At 39.7% G+C, this 20570-nt stretch overlaps 1 protein-coding gene across 2 annotated transcripts; it reads right to left on the bottom strand.

Annotated features, from left to right (window-relative positions):
* Window positions 1-1128: 1128 nt before the first annotated feature.
* On the bottom strand, window positions 1129-19998 carry ZBTB24 (zinc finger and BTB domain containing 24). Of its 2 annotated transcripts, XM_075268112.1 has the most exons (7): window positions 19905-19998; window positions 13806-14676; window positions 12049-12216; window positions 9497-9580; window positions 8188-8271; window positions 3187-3268; window positions 1129-2621 (listed from the first exon to the last, which is right to left on the bottom strand). In XM_075268112.1, exons 2-7 carry the CDS (start codon window positions 14659-14661, stop codon window positions 1799-1801), a joined length of 2097 nt encoding a protein of 698 aa, XP_075124213.1. In that variant the 5' UTR covers window positions 14662-14676; window positions 19905-19998; the 3' UTR covers window positions 1129-1798. The 2 variants fall into 2 exon arrangements, with proteins under 2 accessions (XP_075124213.1, XP_075124214.1); XM_075268113.1 differs by lacking the exon at window positions 8188-8271.
* Between the last annotated feature and the right edge of the window lie 572 nt (window positions 19999-20570).

Raw genomic sequence — 20570 nt, 5'->3', positions numbered from 1 at the left:
ATAGAGTGTAAAGCTAGGGTGAGGCCTCCATCTTCTTCAGGAACGGCCTCTTCACACATCTTCTTCCGGTGCTGGGGTCAAACTTCTAGGCCTCGGGCAGAGCTGACTGCACATGCCCACAGGCCACAAGAAAATGGCCGTTACTGTGTAAGCGGCCATTTTTCTTTTGGCCGCGGGTGTGCGCAGTCGGCTCTGCCCGAGGCCTAGAAGTTTGACCCACAGTGCCGGAAGACGACGTGTGAAGAAGCCATTCCTGAAGAAGATTGAGGCAGTGCTGGAGAGTTGCCTCGCAACATTGGGGACGCCCGCAGTTCTGTTTGAGTGCTGGGGCCCTCCCCTAGTGCTGCGAGAGAACTCATTTGCATACCGACGAAAACCGGGAGCCATTTCACAGGAAGAGGCGTGGAGGGTAAGTATATACTATAGGTCAGGGGTTCGGCTGAGTAGGTAGAGAGGAGGTGATAGCTAGAAGGAAGGAGTGAGGGTAGTAAGGAAGTTACATAGTAGGAAGCAGAAGCTCATAAACAAAAGCAGGAGACAATAGGGGCTCTCAGACACCCAGAAATCACTCAAAACACGCTACAACAAGATACATGGTACTTGGGGGGGGGGGGGGGCGGCGTTCCTCACGGCTCATCGTCATGGTTGGGCATTAAGGAGCGCCCTCTCTGACAATAACAGGAAATCCAACAGAGCACTGTCAGCTTCTAGTGGGATGTAAAACCGCATGTGCCCGAGGACATAAAAGGTCCTCTTTAAAGCATATTGTGGAAAGGAGTTGTTGGAATATTCACCTTGAGTAGGATGCTATCTGCCATTGCAGTAACAAAAGAAAAAAAAGTCACATTAAAAAAAGCGATGTCTGAACATCATCTCTATCCAAACAGGTAAGGGTATCTCACCTAAAGATCAAAGAGGGTACATCTTGTTATAGACCTCAAAAATATGCATTTGGGATAATAAATATATATTAGAGTGTTGCACAGGAATATACTCCCATGGGGTAATTTTGATGCAAAAAAATATTTTTTCACACATGAATCCAATCTATGAGACACCAATGATTTCAGAAACCATTTTTTTATTTAAATGAGAAATATGTTAATAAAAGTTTCACTATACTGTAGAACATTCCAAACTGCTACAATATAATGTAGGCATGTTTGGCTTTTTGGCTCTCTGTGTGACAATCTCCATAAATGTTATTTACCGAAAACCTGTCAGAACAAATGAATCAACAGCACTTCAATGCACGTTGAATTAAAAAAAAAAATCCTTTTATTTATGTTGGGTAATAATTGCTTGAAGATACAGGTCCAAAGCCAGAGATTTCAAGATCTCTCTACGGAGCAGCCTCAGGTCTTGGAAATGTTACTTCAAACAATCTAACAGATGTTTTTGTTTTTTTTAAAATTAAACCTTTTCATATTTTTATGTACATGAAAGAGCATTATATAATCTACTAGTAGGTCTTCTTTTGGAGATTTTTTTATAGAGTACACATTCCATTTAGACTATTTGTTAAAAGAAAGTCCTTTCAATATATTTCTGTATATATCCATGTCAATTCCTGCTACACAACACAAGAACAAAATAAGAAAAAAAAAATACTTTCAATGAAAGGCACATAAAATATAACGATAAAATATAAACAATACGCTACATCTATAAACTATGGGGAAAAAAAAAAAAAACAATCAAAGAAATAAACCGATATAGACTCAAAATGGAGGTTTAGAACTTGCTTGGCCCTGGAAAATAAGCTTTTCAATTTGTACAAGTAATTGTCAAAGAACAATTATGAAGAGGTTGAATTTGCTGCGTTCACTGCTGTACTGATGAAGGAAACCGCTCCGGCTGGTATCTGGAATGTCTGAGCTGGAACTCGCTGACCAGGTCCAGGCTGTGTTACTTGGCTTAAAGTTAAAGTTTGGGAAGCATTCTCAGGAACCCGGACACACTGGTTCAAGAGAGGAGGAGCTGGGTGAGTTTGCACTGCAGTTAGTGGAATTTGGCGACTTGCTTGTGTCAAATGAATTTCATGGGTCCGTCCCTGTAGCCGTTGAAATGCTTCTTTGGACAAAGTAACAACATGCATTTGCTCTGGGCGCACAGTCTGTATCCTGCTCTCAATCAAGTCAATACTGGAAATTGGTTGTACTTGTGGCTGGTTGGATGCCACTTGTAACCCATGCAAGACCGGAGGTTGTTGAGCTATAACGGCTACATTTGCCGATTGACTGGCAATTGCTGGAGAGGCTTCAGCTGTAACAATACTCATACCCTGGCCATGACCTGATATGAAGTTTTGTAAATTGTCTGAGACCAGTACTTGTATTTCCCGTGGCTTAGATGCCGCTGCTTCATGCCGCTGCATCTGCACTATCCTTTTTGCTTCCTCTTTAATTCTCTTGCAAGCATCCGAGGTGGGAGATTTAGGCTTTTTTTCATGGACGTGTGATTTCATGTGCGACTTCAGATTGTCCGAACGAGTAAATTGTGCATTGCATTTTGGGCAGGAGTGTGGCTTCATTCCTGTATGTAACGCGAGGTGTCGCCTCTTGGCACTGGAATCTCCAAAGGCTTTCCCACATATGTTGCAAGAGTACGGCTTTTCACCCCTGAGGAGAAAGACAGAACGCATGAAATACTTAACACACAACACATTCTACAGTAACATAGGCATGTCCAAAAATCTGTATGTTCTATCATCAGAGCATGTCAACTATAACCAAAAAAAAATAAGGTTCCTTATTTCAAACTTGAAGGTGGTCTATATTGAATACTTATTAGCACTCACTACTATGCCAGCGGCTACTCATTGGTCAACCCCCACCTCCTTTATATATTTATAATGCTCAAGATATAATTGTTAAGTGACGCCTTCACCCTTATTTTCACTGTATCGTTCGCGCGCGAACACACGTCCATCCACTGTGTACAGCGAGAAGCAGGGTTTAGTTACAATTTTATTGGTCCTGTTAGGGAAAGTGGATGAAGGCCTACAGATTTAATGGTTTCCCAATATGGACCTGTTGAGATAAAGTAGCCATCACTGCGTTTCACCTTTATCTGAAATGTCCATTTATTTCAATGACTACTATGTAAACGATTTAATAAATGGCATATGAAGACCAGATGTAGCAACACCGTTGTAAAATCCAATTATAAAAAGATGTATATTACCGATGTATTCTCATGTGCGTGAGTAAAGAGCTTTTAGCAGTGAATGATTTTCCACAGACCTCACATGTGAATGGCCTTTCACCTGTAAAAAAAAAAAAGAACAAAATAATATGATACACGCATTATATATCATAAACATATAATTATGAAGCAGATTAGTGCTGAATTATATTACAGACAAAAGGGAATGCACAAATATCAAATATTTCTATGCTTAAGAATTTAAGGCTACGAGCAGATGAACATTGTTGTGAATGGGTTTATGCCACTGAATGGATCAGCATGCCATTCAGTAATTATGGATCCTATCAACTGATTATGTAAAACTGAGTTGCAAAAATGGACAAAAACAGAACCTTTGTTGTGTTTCGTGACTGAAACCAGATATTGCATGGGGCCATATAAATGAATGGGTCAGTATGCTATCCATTAAAAAACAGCACACTTCCAAAAAAAATATGTTTGCGTGCATGAGGGGTAAGGGTTTCTCTAGCAAGGACCAGAATGAAAGCAGCAGAGGAGATCCAGGTAGTATTGGAGGATCGATGGGGCAAGTATTGCCGTTTTTAAATTTCAAAACTTTTGTTTAAAAAATTTGCTGCCTATAAATTATAGATATAAGTCTATACTACTAAAATTAAAAAAAAAAAGAAAAAACACTACAAAGAAAAAAACCTAGTCATGGTTGACCTTGAATTACTGCTCTCTACAGAAATACACACGTCTCAAACTGCGAGCCCATTGTGTCCATGGAACATTTTGTAAAAACTGTGTGTGCACTACTCGCTGCTAGAAGTACAAACTGGTAATTCATCTAAGGTCATGTTTGCACAATTAGTTTTGAAAAAGGGAAAAAAAAAATTAAATGGAATCCAAGGCAGAAATCAGAGGATGACCCCTCGATCCACAGAGTTGCAGTTCGATAAGCAGTGATCCACATACAGATTGGCTCCATTTAAGGAGAACAATAAGCATGTGGTAATCCGCTGTGGTTTCTGCTTAAAAAAAAAAAGACATCAAATCTCATCTGAAAAAAACCAAAACAAAAAAAACTGTTCTATATTAACTAAAGCGAAGATTGCCAGTAAAAATAAATGGAAGGTGGATTTTGGTGCAGAATACACGCCCAAACTGAAAAGTTTCATTGCGATAGTTGGTCTGTAATCTTTGCAGACTAGAATTATATTGCACTCCATTGTATAGATAATTTACTATGTGGAAAGCTCTTGCATATAAAACATGAGTACAATTGAAAATACGAAACTTTGCAATATATGTGTTTAAAGAAAATGTACACACTAAGAGCTTTTTCAACATGGGGAAAAAGGGGACAGATTCTGATGCCAAATCCACCTCAGAATCCGCCCCCTCACAATAGAGGTCTATGTAGACCACTAGTATCCTTTATTCCTTGAGCGGTATGTTCCGGCTCATGGAAAAAAGAAGCAAGCTGCCCTTTCTTCAAGCAGATTCCACGGCTGATTCAGCCCTAGCGTCCGTCTTGCAATAGCACCCTCCGGACTAGGCCCATTCATTTGGGCCTACTCCGGAGTGGGAAGACGCGACATGCGCATTTTGGTCCTATTCTGATGCAGCTTCCCGCATCAAAATCAGGACCAAAATACATGGTCCCGTGCCCCATGTGAACTAGCTCTTAGTGTAGCAGACCATAGCAGCTATAGTAACTAAAGAATAGCCATTTAGACTGACACTTGTAAGGTGTACCGCTGTAGACTCTACCGCTGTACACAATAAGGTAATAAGACAATTTGTAGCAAAAACGTAGCTACGTACTGCCGTTTCAATAGACTTGTGTGAGTGAAACTGAATATGGATATGGGTGCGAATCTGAATGAAGAGAAGAAGAATGAAAGTAGCCTGATCAGCGCAGAAAGAACTATTCTTTAACAAGATATAATACTAAGTTTCTCATATTGACTTGCAATAGTCATTTCATAATTAAAAAGTATACTTTAACAGTATATGCAATCAACATTATCATTAACCACCTTAAAAGCAGACCTTTCACCGCTTTCACCAACTCGGGCTCATCCGTGAATTGTCACTGCACGGCTGATTTCTAGTCCATACTATTCCTGAGCAATCAATGCTGTTAATTTAGGCGTTTTTTTTTTTTTTTTTTTTAAAACTAGATTCTCCAATGTCAAGTGGGTGGTGGCAAGCAGGACAGACAAGTGGGCCAGATTCTAAGCTCTGTTGCCCCCTTTGCCTGGTCTTGCCTGATACCACCCACCTGACATTAGAGAGTCTTGTTAGAATATCTGGCACTGAATTAACCCCACCATCAGTGGAGAAGGATGAAAGGAGCTCGAGTTAGTGAAGCTGATGAAATGTCCTCTTTGGTTTGGTTTAAATTCCAAAATAAAACTAATATTAGTCAGATTTCTGCTGCCCTATCACTGGATAAGATAGAGGGAAGTAAGATTTCTATGTAAAAAGCAGAGTGGGAGGTCTGCTTATTCCACACATACACCTGTGTACGCTGAGTGAGCAGGACTCATTGGGGAAGATTTATGAAGACTTATATTTTCAACACAAGCCTTCACATCAACTGCACCAGCAGAAGATGTGCCTGCACTGAAATTTACATCAGTCGCTGGCATAGATTTTAGAAATCACTTACATCAAGAAACTGGTATAAGTGATCTTAAAGATCACCTTTCTCCACCATTTCAATTTTTCAGCATCTGTTAATAGGTGACGCTCCATTTGGAATTTTTTCTCCAGCCTCCTCCAGAGTAACAAGCACTGTTAGTTTTCATGCCTGATTGGCCATTTAAGCTCTGTAATGTCAGAAGGGTGGTGTCAGGCAGGGGGATGATTCAGAGCTCCAATTAGAGACCACCAAGGTCAGAGCTCAGAATCACACCCCTTGTCTGCTTCAGCCTGACACCGCCCTGCTTGCTGTACAAAGTCTAAAAAGCATGTGAGGCATCAAAACTAACAGCATTGATTGCTCAGGAATGGTGGGGGAGTGGGAGCTAGAGAAAAAAAAAATCAACTGTGCCAAAATCAGTGAAGCAGCTATTATTCCTGATGTAAAGAGCTGGACTTGTTGGACGTTGTGAAAGGCCCTCTTTAAGTCTACCAGAGCCACTGGCACCCCCTCACTATGCAGATAAGTAGCACAAAAAGTTTCAAAATCTTATTGGCGCAAAAAAGTTGCAACATTTTCATGCCTTGTATGCCAGAAAACTGGTGTAAAAGGAGGCATAATAAATCTTCCCCATTGACTTTTCAAAGAATTGTCTTATTTTGCTTTTTATGCAGAAATTCTGTTCCAAATCACATAACCATATAGTCACAAATCCAACCCAATCCCCCCCCATCACATCCTGCAGAAGTCCAACTGACAAGTTCATTTTAAGGAGGGACATATTTTGTTTTAATTGTTGCATTCCGTGAAACAAAGGTTTATTTTTCCATCAACATACTTAAATGAGGACTTGTTTTTAGCAGATGCTGGCATCTTTGAGTGTCTAACTAAGTGACTATCTTTTAATGTATTTACTATTTAATGGAGGAAGGCGGTACAAAGGTATATCAAAAATTGTAATTGTATTTTATTCCATGAATTTTTAATAGGGAACTGTATTTTTTACTTTAAGTCTTTTACATTATTTAAGAAACGTCTATTTAAAGAGGACCTTTCACCTCCTGGGGCACATGCGGTTTTATACACCGCTAGAAAGCCGACAGTGCACTGAATTCAGCGCATTATCGGCTTTCCCCTTCTGTGCCCCCGGTGAAGAGCTATCGGTGCCAGTACTGTAGCTCTTCACTTTCAGAAGTGCGTTTCTGACAGTCAGTCAGGAACATCATTCGTCACAGTAGCGCCTATAGCTCTGTACTGAGAGAGTGGTGAGAAACGCCTCCCCCAGTACTTGTCTATAGACTAGGACTATCAGGAGGGGAGGGGGCGTTCCTCACTGCTCTCACAGTACAGCGCAATAGGCACTGCTGTGAAGAAGCTGACTGACTGTCAGAATCGCCCTTCTGATGGTGAAGAGCTACGGTACCGATAGCTCTTCACCGGGGGCACAGAAGGGGAAAGCCGACAGTGTGTTGAATTCAGCGCACCGTCTGCTTTCTAGCGGTGTATAAAACCGCATGTGCCCCAAGTGACGAAAGATCCTCTTTAAATTTAGTTCTACAATAGGAATTAACTGTTCAATACTCTGACAGCTTCAATAATATACTATAACACTCCTGTATTGGTGGGGTGTGTATTAATGCCAGTCAGGTTTGCACGTCTGAAACAATAAATTAGGCACCACCTTAGGCAGGGGTTAATAAGAAAATACACATGGCAGACACAAGGGCCTCAGCTATGACCTCTTCCCAAATGGCATGCGACTGCTCACACAAAGATCATGGGATCTTTATACAAAAAAAAGTGAGCTGCTGGCGGTGGAAACGGAGACCCACAAAAAGGTGAGTACTCATTTGTTTTATGCCCTTCAACAGTAGTATTAAATAATAAAAGAGCAGAGTAAGGGTCTGTTCACACTGAGTTTTTTTGCAGGCAGATTTTGAGGATTTCCTCAAAATCAGCTCCCATTCACTTCAATGGGAGCCACTTGGCTTTTTTTTTCCCTGCTAGTGATTTCTTTCAGCTAGTGGGAAAAAGAAGCGACATGCCCTTTCTTCCTGCGGATTCCATGGCTGAGTCAGCCGCGGCGTGAGACTCACTCCCAATTAGGCCCATTCATTCAGGCCTAATCAGGAGTGGAATGCCAATGCACTGCATCAGCATCCCGCTGCGCTGAAAAGTCACACAGCGGAAAAGGTTTCCGCCGTGTGAACATACCCTAAGTGTACAGCAGAGTAAGTGTGGACTCACCAGCTACTGTAGAAGATCCTTTGTTTACACCATTTATTTACATGTACTAAGTGGGGGCTTGAATAACATATATTGATATTTCCTGGCCTGAAAGCTTTATATGTAGCACATATATTGATATAGGAAGATATCTGTACCTGTATGAGACCTTAGATGTTTTTTTAATTGAGCAGAGTCCATGAACTTTCGCTGGCAGATTATACACTCTGGTAACCCGCCACCTTATATCGATGGACAAAAAAAAAAAAAAAAAGTACACATGTATGTATTAGAACAGATTGGTATTCTACAATGTGTGATGAGTGTTAACTATTGAAAGACATTAGCCCAAAATGTTCATACCCTTAGGTTTTGAACCTTTTATAGATATTTTCAGATCCAATTTTAATAAACAAAATAAAAATCAAAAAAGACACGGGGAGTAGGTCTGTGTCTCATTGGCTATATTCAGCTTTAAGAGAAGCTTTTTAAAAAAACAAAAACAAAAAAACATTCTGAAAGTGACCCACCGCATTTACCTCCTGGTTTAGAGCCTAACATCCTGACTGTGGGATACTGAAAAAATATTGCTGTATATTCATGGAGTAAACACATCCTATTTCACATACTTTTTACACATGAAATGCATTAAATTACATGCTTTTAATGTTGTATTCACACTGATAACATTTAACATATGATTAATATATATTACAATTATAGCTCTACTTGTCGCCAAGTATAAGAGAACTGACTGCAAGTTCAGAATACAGTTTTCAAGATTTGAAAGCCTATTTTCCTTATTTGAGGAATTTGCATCTAGGCTTCTACACACCACAGTTTGCATATGTCAGGGGTCGTTTGAAGGAATTTTAGAACAGTGCACAGTTTTGTTTATTTTTAAGGACATCTACCACACCCCCAAAATATATTTAGTTGCCACCACCATGATACAGAGCACACTACAATAACCAACCATTTGCAGATTTGGAGAAATACAACTTTGAAGTATTATGCAAATGAGAAGTTGGTGATATTGAAACCCTCACCATCCTGCCTGCGTTACCCCATGCAGTGATCCCACTGCTATGATAGGATTGGAGCAACAAGAGCAGTGCTCACAGGGCTCAAGGTCCGCCCCAAGTGCACCAACTGCCTTGTTTGCATACGACTTCAAAAGTAGATTTTCTCCAAGTCTACAAAAGTATACACATAGGTATACACATACACAAGTATATACATAACAAAAGGATTGCTGTTTATCACTGTCATGTGCTCCATAACGCAGTGGTGACAGCTGAGTACTGCTGAAGGGGATGTGGTAGACTCCCTTTAAATAGAGGAATTCTATAAAACCGAATCCCCTGTACTTGGTAAGCGAAGTGCTTCCACACTTTATAACATATACTATTAAATTTGGGTACGGTTAACTTAAGTATACATAGAAATATTAAGGATTGTACGTACCTAAATGTATACGATAATGACTTTTCAGCTGTCTTTTCTGACTGAAGAATTTATCACATCTGTCACAAGTAAATGATTTTTTGTCTGCCAAAGTGAAGAAATAACAGTCAATAACAAGTAACTTTCATAATCAGTGGAAATACACAAAAGCAATAGGAGCTACATATTCAGAGTTTTGGTGACATTTTGTTAAAGTTTACTCCTTCCTTAAGTATGCATATTTGGGTGTCATGGGTAAAGGGGACTCTACTCGGGCATTGTCTGCTATGTGTGTGAGAGCAGGGTAGGATTATGGGTCAGCAGCAGCCTCCCTACACACACACACACACACACACACACACACTGCCTGAGTACAGCAGGGAGGCTGCTGCTGACTCATAAGCCTTCCCTGCTCTCACACACACATAGCAGACAGTGCTTGCTGAGACTTCCGATGCTCGTTGCTGGCTAATTAGCATATGAATAAAAGCAGGGTCATACAAAAAAGGACTGAGGGGATTAACATACAAACGGTATGTGTGGAATAGCCTTTCTAAAGGCTATGCTAGTATATGTTTAGTTAAAAATGAGTTTCCCAATGATATAGCCCCTTTAACCTCTGTTCTACACTTGCTGGCTACTGAATGGTTACATTACCAACAAATATCTCACTTTAGCCCATGCTCAGCTTGGGTCCACTCGAGTCTCACTTGCTATGGCTTTCGAGAGACTGTGCTGAGCTGGTATCTCTAACAAGGAGGCTCAATCAATATATTCAGGCGAAAGGGAATGGGAATATGGGGGAGGGGGGTAGGATGAGCGGTGAGGGGTAGGAAGATGTTGTGGCTCTTTTTTATTCCTTCTTGTTGATGAATATTATATTCAAAAAATCCTTAAGAAAAACTACAGTTAAAAAAACAAACAAAATGCAAAAGTTCGCCACCACATTTGCATTTTTATCCTGTATCATTAAAAGTTATATTTTAGATTTATTTTACAATATTCAGAGATCACCAAAGCTTGCCCGCAAAAACTTGCTAGGAAATGATGCTGGCGACCGGGCCAGTCAAGGAAGTATTACAATCAAGTAGAGACATTTGTGAGAAAACCTTGATGTTGATGAGCAATAACCTGTTGAAAAATCCCAGTTGGTGAACCTGCCATGAAAGGTAACGCAAGTGGCCATGGGAAATACTACACATCAGTAAATGTCATCTGGTATGGCTTCCTAGATCATCAACCAGCTGTTGTGGAAGTGTATCGCTTCACAACAAAAGGTGGTAGGATTGACGTGCTCAGCACAAGGCCTCCATACTGAAACCTCCCCACTATCCGATTTCAAACAGAACCTGGATTTGTTGCTAAAGATGGCACAGTACCAACTGTGAAGAAAGGGAATGATTGCTGGCTGTCAATGGCAGGGCAGGGCACGTAATGGGTGCTGCGACACTAAATTTCCTTTTGTTAAGCACCTGGAAATGGTCTGGGCAGACGGTGTGGAATGAAGGTGCCACCTGTGCCTCGATGGTGGAAAAGAGAACCATGGGAGAAGCTTGTTCCTGTCAGAAGATCAAAATCTTCTCTACTGACGGTCTATCTGGGCCTTCCAGAGCCTTTTGAATGTCCTCACAAATCCCAACACCTCTTAACACTTAAAGGGGTATTGCCATGTACATATTTTATTTTTATTTGTAGATTAAAAGTTATCCTAACATTTTTGCAAGTATAAGTAAACATTTTGCAGAGTTTTAAAGATTTTCTCTAAATATCTTGTGGTAACAGTCTGTTGTCTTGATCGGTTGCCATGGATACGACCATGAATGCAGAAACTTTCTAAGGTCAGAAAAGCAGCCATGATTTCTTTATTGTGGCTGGGATGTATTCTCTAACATGTAGTGTCTCTGCCTGATAACCCAGGTACAATAAGAAAATCATAGCTGGGTACCTGACAATTCCCAGACCACAGAAAGTTTCTGCATTAGTGGTCGTAACCATTGGCAACCGATCAAGATAACAGACTGTCACCACTAAGAAAGTTAGAGAAAATCTTTAAAACTTTGCAGAATTTTTAATTACTTATATTTGCAAAAATGTTTAACTTTTAATTATCTACAAATATAGATATGATTATGTAAATGGGAAACCCCTTTAAGTCACAATAATCTAGGTGATGGACAATTTGTGAAAATGACCATCGCGCTTCTCAGTGTCCAATGATGTACCCGCTTTTAAAGTTTGTCAACTGGGCAAACTTAGTGCATTGTAGAGTCATGTCTAGCAGTCAATGATCTCTCAACAAGAGGTATACTGCCCAAAAGTAGCCTCTCAGAACCTTTTTTATAGGGCAGTGAGAGAAGCCTTTTTTTTACGCCCTCTTGTGACAAGACCCAGCGACTAATCAGACCACTCCTGTAATGATATCCGCCTGAGACATAACTGAATTGTGAGTTTTGCAACCATTTGACATTTCTATTTGGGTGCATTATTATTTTTTTTTGTAAATGAGTGTATTTACTACAGCAGATATGTTAGGAAAAGCAACAGGCCCACTAATGTAAACCATACACACGTACCTGTATGTAAACGCATATGTTCCGTTAGTGAATTCTTGGTTGCAAGAGATTTGCTGCACACAGTACAGCTATAAGGTCTTTCTCCAGTGTGTATGCGCTCATGAACCCTCAGAGAATGTTTCTGAGCAAAACCTAGTCCGCACTGAGAACATTTGAATGGACGCTCTCCTAAAAAACAAAAAAAACAAACACATAAGTAGAATCACTGTTGGCACTGAACATACATGCAAGACGACACAATTGGTAAACTAAAAAGGCTTAAAAGGACATCTCTACAACAGATGCTATTAACATAGCAAACAAAGGTGTTTTCTAGCAACAAAATGATTTTTCATATTGATGACCTAGCCAACACCTGGACCTGCACAGATCAGCGATTCCAGAAGTTACAATCATAGACTGAGCACGTACAGTTGCACCTACTTACATAATATGGGAGGTGCTACTGCCCTAGCCCACTGTATAGCTGTGAAATTCAACAATGGAAATCCGTTTCTACCCATATTTTTTGAAAATGCACACAAAAGTATGGTATACTAAATTTTTGCATCCTTCAAAAACATAAAATAAATAAAATAGGCAGAAACGGATACTTATGACATTCACTGACTCATGGTTACCTTCTGCGAGAGTCAGCTTTTGCAATGTTTTACTACACACGTGCTTTTATTTATGAGTTAATAGCTGCATGAGGGCTTATTTTTTGGTGGGGAGAGCTGTCGTTTTATAAATATTGCTCATAATGGAAGGCAAAGTGACTAAATCACAAAATTTCTGGCATTTTTTTAAATTTTTTTTAAGAGAGATAAACAGTGCACTATTTTGAGAGATTACACATTTACAGACAACAATACTATGTATATTTTTATGTGATTCTTCTGTATTGCTATATATCGTACTTCTCAGCAGATGTTATGGAAATGTGATGTCTCTAATTTTTAGCTTGCTTTTCAAAAGCATAAAGATGCCTTTAACAGAAGAAGCTTACATTCCTTGATATGAATGCACAAAATACAAGATCGGACAGTATGGGACAGCATCTCTCACCCAGAGGAGGAGAACGGTTTGTGTGCAGCTTGGAGGCTGAGATTAACACGGTTTACAAATGATTTTTTTTCTCTTAGGACGCATATGCTTTGTTAAGTATAAGACCCTATGAGAAGCAGATTATAGAGATGACTTAAGGGAGAGTGTCAAGAATCTCCTGCCGCCAATGATAACCAGGAGTCTAATAATAACATATTATTATAATAATAGTAGTTTTGGTTCGGAAGTGTAAATCCAAATAACCAAAGTGAACAAAAGCACGTTGGTTATTCTGGCTGATGTCTAGTTTCGGTTATTTTTTGATTAATTGCCCAGGCCTAGATTCATCCCATGCTCCAAAGATATTCTGATGGGGAATTTAGATAGTCAGCCCTACTTGGGATGGCGAGTGATAAAATATATACAGACCAGCAGAATATATTGACACTATACAATTAAATAAAACAATGACATTTTTGTTTACAGCATAGTCATGGCCACAGACAACAATGGCTAACTTAATGAGGTCTACGGCAGAGTTTCTAGTTTTGTCTGCAGAAAAGTCAAAGAGACAAAACCTACCACTCCACGTGCACAGGAGTTTGTACAGTCATCACTACATGTAGTCAATATATTTGGTGCTGGATCTCCACATACAACCTTTTTCATTAATGAAAGACAACATTAAATAATTTTAAAAAAAGTAAAAACATCATTTGTTCTAGTTATACCTGTATGAATTCTCCGGTGGATTACCAAGAAGTGCTTGTATTTGAAAACTTTCCCACAGTCTTTGCACACTTCAGAACCGGGCAGCTTTTTTTTAGCCATGGATTGCTTTGTCGATTCATGTTCATCATCTTCACCAAGTCTATAATCTTGAAGTTTAACAGACCTCTGTGATCTCCGCCTACTATGTCTCTGCAGTATCAGTTGTTCTTCCTGAGGTTTGGGATTTAAGTCACATGTCACCTCTGCAGCAAAATCAGCGACTTCGTGCTCATGTAATATGTTTCCATTGGAATAACACGTATCCTCCATGCTCACTGGGATATCTGCAGGTTCTGGTTCTCTCTCTGCTTCTTGTCCATCAGCCTGTGTGTTATCTTGATCACTCTGTTTCTTAGGTCTTCCACGTTTCCTCTTTAAGGCCTCCTCTGCTTCATCAGCCTCCCGCCTGAGTTGATCCAGATAATCTGCATAAGCTTTTACCAAATTATCAACTTTCAAGACCTGTGCAGTTGCTACTATTTGCTTAAGGGTTTTTTCAGTTACATGTACATTTCCAGTGTAGATAAACTGCAGCAATTTTTCAAAAACCTCAGCCACTATTCCTTCTATGACATATATAGACTGGCCTATACTTCCCTCATCAGCAAACATCATGGAGAAATATTCACTAGCAGCAGCGAGCAGAGCTTTATGTGCCCGAAACTGCACAGTCTCAACTATGAGTGTGATGTCACACAGGAAGTTCTTTCTCCTCTGCTCCTCTAAACTGGAGAGCACAACGCCCGAATGATTACTTGAGTTGATAGTGATCTGCACTTCTGTTTGTAACTCCACCTGAGAAACCGCGTCTTCCATTGTTTCAGGACAAACCTGCAAAATAAAAAAAAGTTATGTAACGTTATTTCATTTCTGCATCTATGTAAGGGCGGGTTCACATCTGCGCCCCGGTCTCAGCTTTCAGTTTCCGTCTTCCGCCTGTGAGCATTTTGTGGTCTTCGCGGCAAATCCGTTTTTTTTTTTTTTAACTGGACACAAAGACCTGCATGTCCGACTTTGTGTCCCGTTAAAAAAAAAAAAAAAAAAAAAAAAAAAAAAAAAAAAAAGACAAACAAAAAAATAATGCTCATGGTCGGCTTTCCAGCAGTATATAGAACTGCCTGTGCCCAAATCCATCAAAGGTCCTCTTTAATGTGCATTTTTCTTATTGGTCTGCTGACCTATCTCGTAGTTTGCTTACTATTAAAATGGGTTATCCAGTTTCTAGTATTAGATATCAGAAAACTCTGGACAGCAATACTGTTTACATAACGCAAGCCGTGCCGCTCACTCGTCATACAAAATAAGTTATAAACCTAATCCCAGTACCTTGTAGAGGTGATTTTACAGTTTTCAAATAGATCTCGGTCTCTGTTTTTTCAGTTTTAGATACCCATTCTCAGATAAATCACTGTTTTATTTATATGTTTAGCTTGTCTAGGTTTTGGGCTCAGCTCTAGAGTTCCAGAAAAAAAAAACATTTCCCCACATTTGCAAATGAATGAAATTGTGATTTACATAAAAACGGGGGTCCAAAGCTAAATAACAGACCTATTTGGAAATTATAGAATGACCTCTACATGGTCCTCTGATTAGGTTTGTAACCAATGTATTGTTGACAGACTCCCTTTAATCCCTATCAGAACTGCCATGTTATTGTCATTTCATCTTCTAAAAAAACAAGTGATCAAAGCCGCCTTAATGGTATCAATAAAACCTATACCGGTAATTTGCAATGCATGCAAATAAAAAGGAAAAAAGCTCTGCAGATGGGTATAGAAAAAAAATTACATGCGAATATGGCAATATACATTGAATGTATTAACCTCTTCCCGCCCAAGCCATTTTTTGATTTTCATTTTTGACTCACCTCCTTCCAAACTCCACGACTTTTTTATTTTTTCTCTCAGAGCCATATGAGGTCTTAATGTTTGCGGGACAAATTTTTCTTCATGATGCCGCCATTAATTATATAAACAAAATAGGAGGGAAATTATGTCTGGTTTTCATATTTTATTTTTTTATCAACACAAAGTGCTACTGAAAAACTTTATAAAATAGTTTTTCCTCTGTGTTATGGAAATTTTTATTTTATATGGTGTCGTTGGGAGTGGGGCTGTAACCTTTAATAGTGGTGCTTTATTGGCATATTTTATTTAGTTTGTTTAATAATTTTATTTACATTTTTTTAAAAAACTTTTCTATTAACTTTTTTTTTTCCAGATTGTGTCCCCATAAGGTCATAAGAGACCTTTGGGGACATCTGATCACTTTTTTCTTTGTTAGGGAGGCTGATTTCTCCTATAACTGGGGCTGGTACATGTAGCTCCAGTTGCAGGAAGAACACAGCCTCCTGCACACTGTTCTTTACACTTACAGAGCTGATCTGGGTGCTGCTCTTGTTAGACGCTGTCACCGGCGGATCACATGACTGCCGGGTCAGAGGGCAGCTGCATTATGGTGGTGCCCGTAGCTGTGTATACAGCGCTCATTGCGTGCTGTATACACAGCGATCGAGAAGGCAGGGAAGGTAAACCTTCCCTGCCTTCTCTCTGGGAGCTCCAGCTAAAGTTATGGCCAGCTCCCTGTTTCAGCACATTACATCCTATCAGAACAAGGCTACCACCTTCCGGACATTTATAGTTTATGGGCAGTCTGGAAGTGGTTAAAACTGTTAGCTGGGTCTTCTTGGGTACAAAAAAAGTTGTCTGTCTTGGTGTAAACTGCTAGTTGGGCACAGAAGGGAAGAAGTGATGTGGCTTTTAGAGCACAGATTTAGGTCTCTAAAAGGTTCGGCATCATAGCCCAAAGGGGTGTCCCCATATCGAAAACTGCACATCAAAGAATGTCATTAAGGGGTGTAGTGAGTATTAGTTTTCCATATGTGAATGCACAGTGGATGGTGAAATGTGAATATGTAAAGTGTGTGAATTACATTGGGTACGCCAAAATAACTTATTTTTCCAGTAGCTCCTGTGATTAGGGGGTTCTGGTGTTCTGGCAGTTGATCACGCTCGTGCTTTAATCAACTCAGTCTCCTTACTTTATACTTAGTCTCTTAGTTTATTTAGGAGAAAATAGAAAGAAGGATAATAGGATAAAAAATTTTTAAACACATTCGAAAATAAAAGACAACATAAAAATATAGCCCTATGTGTCACTGAAAAAAAATGCAAAAATTAGTTGAATGAGACACGAGAAAAATGTTACAGCCCTCAAAACCGCACAGACACCTAAAATGTGTTTGGTCCTGGACCACCAATTGGCACGGTACTGAAGTGGTTAAGAGTGCATGTCTCTGTTGACGCAAAGTGGGCACTGAAATGGAATACTTCTATAAAAATGTAAAAAGTTTACATTAATTTTGGGGAAACATTCTTCAGATCAAAATGATAATACCCCTTAAAAAAAATCCTTGAAGAGTGTAGGTAGTTTCTAGAAGGTCATATTTTGGGGGTGAAATATTTCATCTCAGGGCCTCTGCAAATATCAGGCAATGCAGTATAAATATCCAAATTAGGCCTCAAATGTGCATGGTGCCCTTTCACTTTTGAGCAATGTTGTATTTCCTGGCAAAATATTGGGACGACGTGTAGGGAATTTCCAAAATAAGGAAACAGAGCATAATAACTGGAGAGCTGACTTTTTACAGTGCAGAAACTGGGCATGACTTATCAGCAGTTATCTGGAAACATTTAAATTTTCATTTTGCATCATCTAATTTGGTCAAAATACTCATAATACTACTTGTTACGAGGCAGGAGTCTGATTACTGTATTGTGACTATAATGAGCTGTGCGTTTGTGTGCTCATCACATGGGCATGGTGGCTCAGTGATTAGCTGGAGTCCAGGGTTCAAATCCTGCCAGAGACAACATCTGCAAGGAGTTTGTATGTTCTCCCTGTGTTTGCGTGGGTTTCCTCCCATGCTCCAAAGACATACATGGGACACGCAACTGAAAACGTCGGTAAAGTGCTGCAGAATAGGATGGCGCTATATAAGTAACCAAATATCTATCTCTCTCACATAGCCATGGTCAGAATTTTATCGACCATAAGTCACAGAATGAATGGCAGCGAGATCTAGAAAACTGTGAGGTATGGATACAGAAATGATATTGGAAAATTGTACATTTTATTATACAAACAATAACATTTGTCACTCAACATCTGTCTGAAAGTGGACAACCTTATTAAACAATCTCTCTGGAGGATCCCTGAATGCACTGACCACTACCCCTTGTAGAAAACGCAGTGCAGAAATTAAAAAGTTGCAATTTTTTTTTTTTTTTTTTTGCGCAAAGTTCTGATAACTGTCCCCTTGAGTCTGTATTAGGATGTCATGGTCAACTGTGTCTAATGCTACTTAAGAAAATTAGGATGGTGCATTCTCTGTTTCGGGTCATTAGTCAGTAATTTTGTACTTATCTGAGTGCTGATTCAGTACTATGTTTCTTTCCTGAAGCTTTAGGCGTGAGTTCAGACAGCGTATTTGGGTCAGGAATTTGAGGTTTCGCGCCTACAACGTGCGCTTTCTCATATGGTCACATATCTGGCTTGAGAAACAGCCCATGGTAGGCACAAAACAGCTGTTGCCTCTGCCGCATATGTCATCTCTCCTTCCCACATTGTTTTAATGGCATTTGTTAATAAAGGACTGCATTTTTAAATAAGTGCCCCAGTTTTCCTTTTTCCTCCCGTTTATTTTGAACTGTTAATGTTCTTGATTTCTAGAATGAGAAGGACCATTCCAGGAAAAGTAATGTTCAACCTGGATTTAGTTCACATGTTCTGCGTATGGACCACAGGCAAATATTATAAAGTTTGGCAACCAAAATTAGTTGTAGCTCCTAAATTTTTCAGTTAAAGAGGATTTGCCACCAAATAGAAAATGCTAAATAAAATACAATACATCTTTTGATTCTTGCCATTCCCCTGTATTTGAATTACACTGCTTTTATTGACATGCTAATTATCCAGCATGGGGCACCGCTTGTGTCATCAGCCTTTCCTGGCTCTCACCTCCCCCATCTTTACAAATTATCACACAAGCAGTGCCCAGGGAACATTGCAAAGACTTACTTATGCTGTGCTGGATAATTAGCATATTAATAAAAGTGGTTTAATTCAAAAACGCCGGCACCGATCAATGAATCAAAGGTATACCTGGAATAGCCTAAGACTATACAAAGATAGGTTTAGTTAAAAATCACTATAGCCGATGATAGAATCCCTTTACATTCTTTCCACCCATTCAAAAAAAACGTACTGCTCCAGAAATATTATATTCAAATTAGTTCTGATTCTCCAAGGGGCCGTTAACCTATTTTACTATGAGAAAATAAAAGATTTCCGCCCACATGTACAATCAAATTCACATATAATCTTTCAGAGATCGTACCTTTTGAATGGATAGAAAGATTTTAAAAATAAAAACTCCAAATTGTTTGGGGAAATGGCAAGAGTCTATTGTTATATGCTATTTAGCATTTCGAGCTGGCCCCTGGAAAGGTTTACCAGGCACAGAGGTGTCCTTTTAGTAGTGTCTAGTATTGAGATTCAGCCAATACAATATGATAAAACTGTAAGCCTCCATTTAGGTTTGGCCTAGTGATTCCACAGCCCTGCAGATCAGCTCTTTGGAGCCATGTACTTAAAATCTTTATTCCCCCTGCACATGCACTTTCAGTTTTGCATCTGGCTCACAAACCCAGGAGAATACACGGTGTGCATGGGGTCTTACACACGGAAGGAGATGAGCACATCTAATAAACAGTGCAAGGGACACGAATAACGCTGAGTTAGCATTTCATGTGGGCTTTGCCCTTCCCTGTCTGGATACTTTGCTTCGGTTATTTCATAAGAAAGGCGGCCGCCGTATAACCGTGTCCAACGTAAACTTCTAGCCCTGTACTGACCAGCTAACACCGCGGTGACCGAGCAAAAAGACCGACAAAAGCGACATTTCTGTACTGAATCAGAGCTACGTCCTAAACACGTGTAACAGTGCGGAACCGACTGACACAAGTGAAACTGTTCCGTTGTTATAAGCGATAACTCACCCCCAATACACCGGAGAAGCTTCTACACAGCGAGAGATGACATCATAACCATGTGACTGCGCACACTGATGACGTCAGCACGCGCTAAGTTACCGCGCCCCTTGAAGAAGCCGGAAGTAGAGACTGCAGATTCAAACAAGAAAGGTCACGTTCTAGTGACGCGGGAGGGGAATGTTGTGAGAGAGCAGACAGAATTACCATAGCGCTTTCACAGCGCCCTCTAGTGGTAAATGGAAAGTGCTACATTGATTATCTTCTAGCATCTTTCTTGTCTTACTGAAGGAAGATAATATAAAGATTATTATTATTTTTTTTATTATTATTATTGTTTATTTATATAGCACCATTAATTCCATGGTGCTTTACATTTGGGGGTTACATACAATGCACAAAATATACAGGTAGATATAATACTAACAATGACTGACTGGCACAGGGGGGTAGAGGGCCCTGCCCGCGAGGGCTTACAATCTATGAGGGAGAGTCTTCAATAGTCTTTGAAGGAAGCTAGTAACTTTTCTATGGTGGTAGATGACACACACTGCACTCTACAGCCTTGTCACTGTATGTTACAATGTATTGCATATACAGTAGGTTGCTTATACAGCTATTTTGGACCTTCTAGGTACATATTCTGACTGTCTGTGTTCAGTGTATGTATGGTTC

The sequence above is a fragment of the Leptodactylus fuscus genome, chromosome 3 (assembly GCF_031893055.1).
Source record: "Leptodactylus fuscus isolate aLepFus1 chromosome 3, aLepFus1.hap2, whole genome shotgun sequence".
NCBI classification, from domain to species: Eukaryota; Metazoa; Chordata; class Amphibia; order Anura; family Leptodactylidae; genus Leptodactylus; species Leptodactylus fuscus.
Note: the sequence above shows the minus strand (reverse complement) of the source record. Positions and strands in the feature narration are given on the sequence as shown.

Coding starts and splice junctions, on each gene's coding strand:
- ZBTB24 (XM_075268112.1), bottom strand. CDS start 14,661: ATGGAAGACGCGGTTTCTCAGGTGGAGTTACAAACAGAAGTGCAGATC. Junction 12,217..13,805: donor CCACCGGAGAATTCATACAG/GTATAACTAGAA, acceptor TTTGTTTTTTAG/GAGAGCGTCCATTCAAATGT. Junction 3,269..8,187: donor ACATCTAAGGTCTCATACAG/GTACAGATATCT, acceptor TTTTTTTTACAG/GTGAAAGGCCATTCACATGT.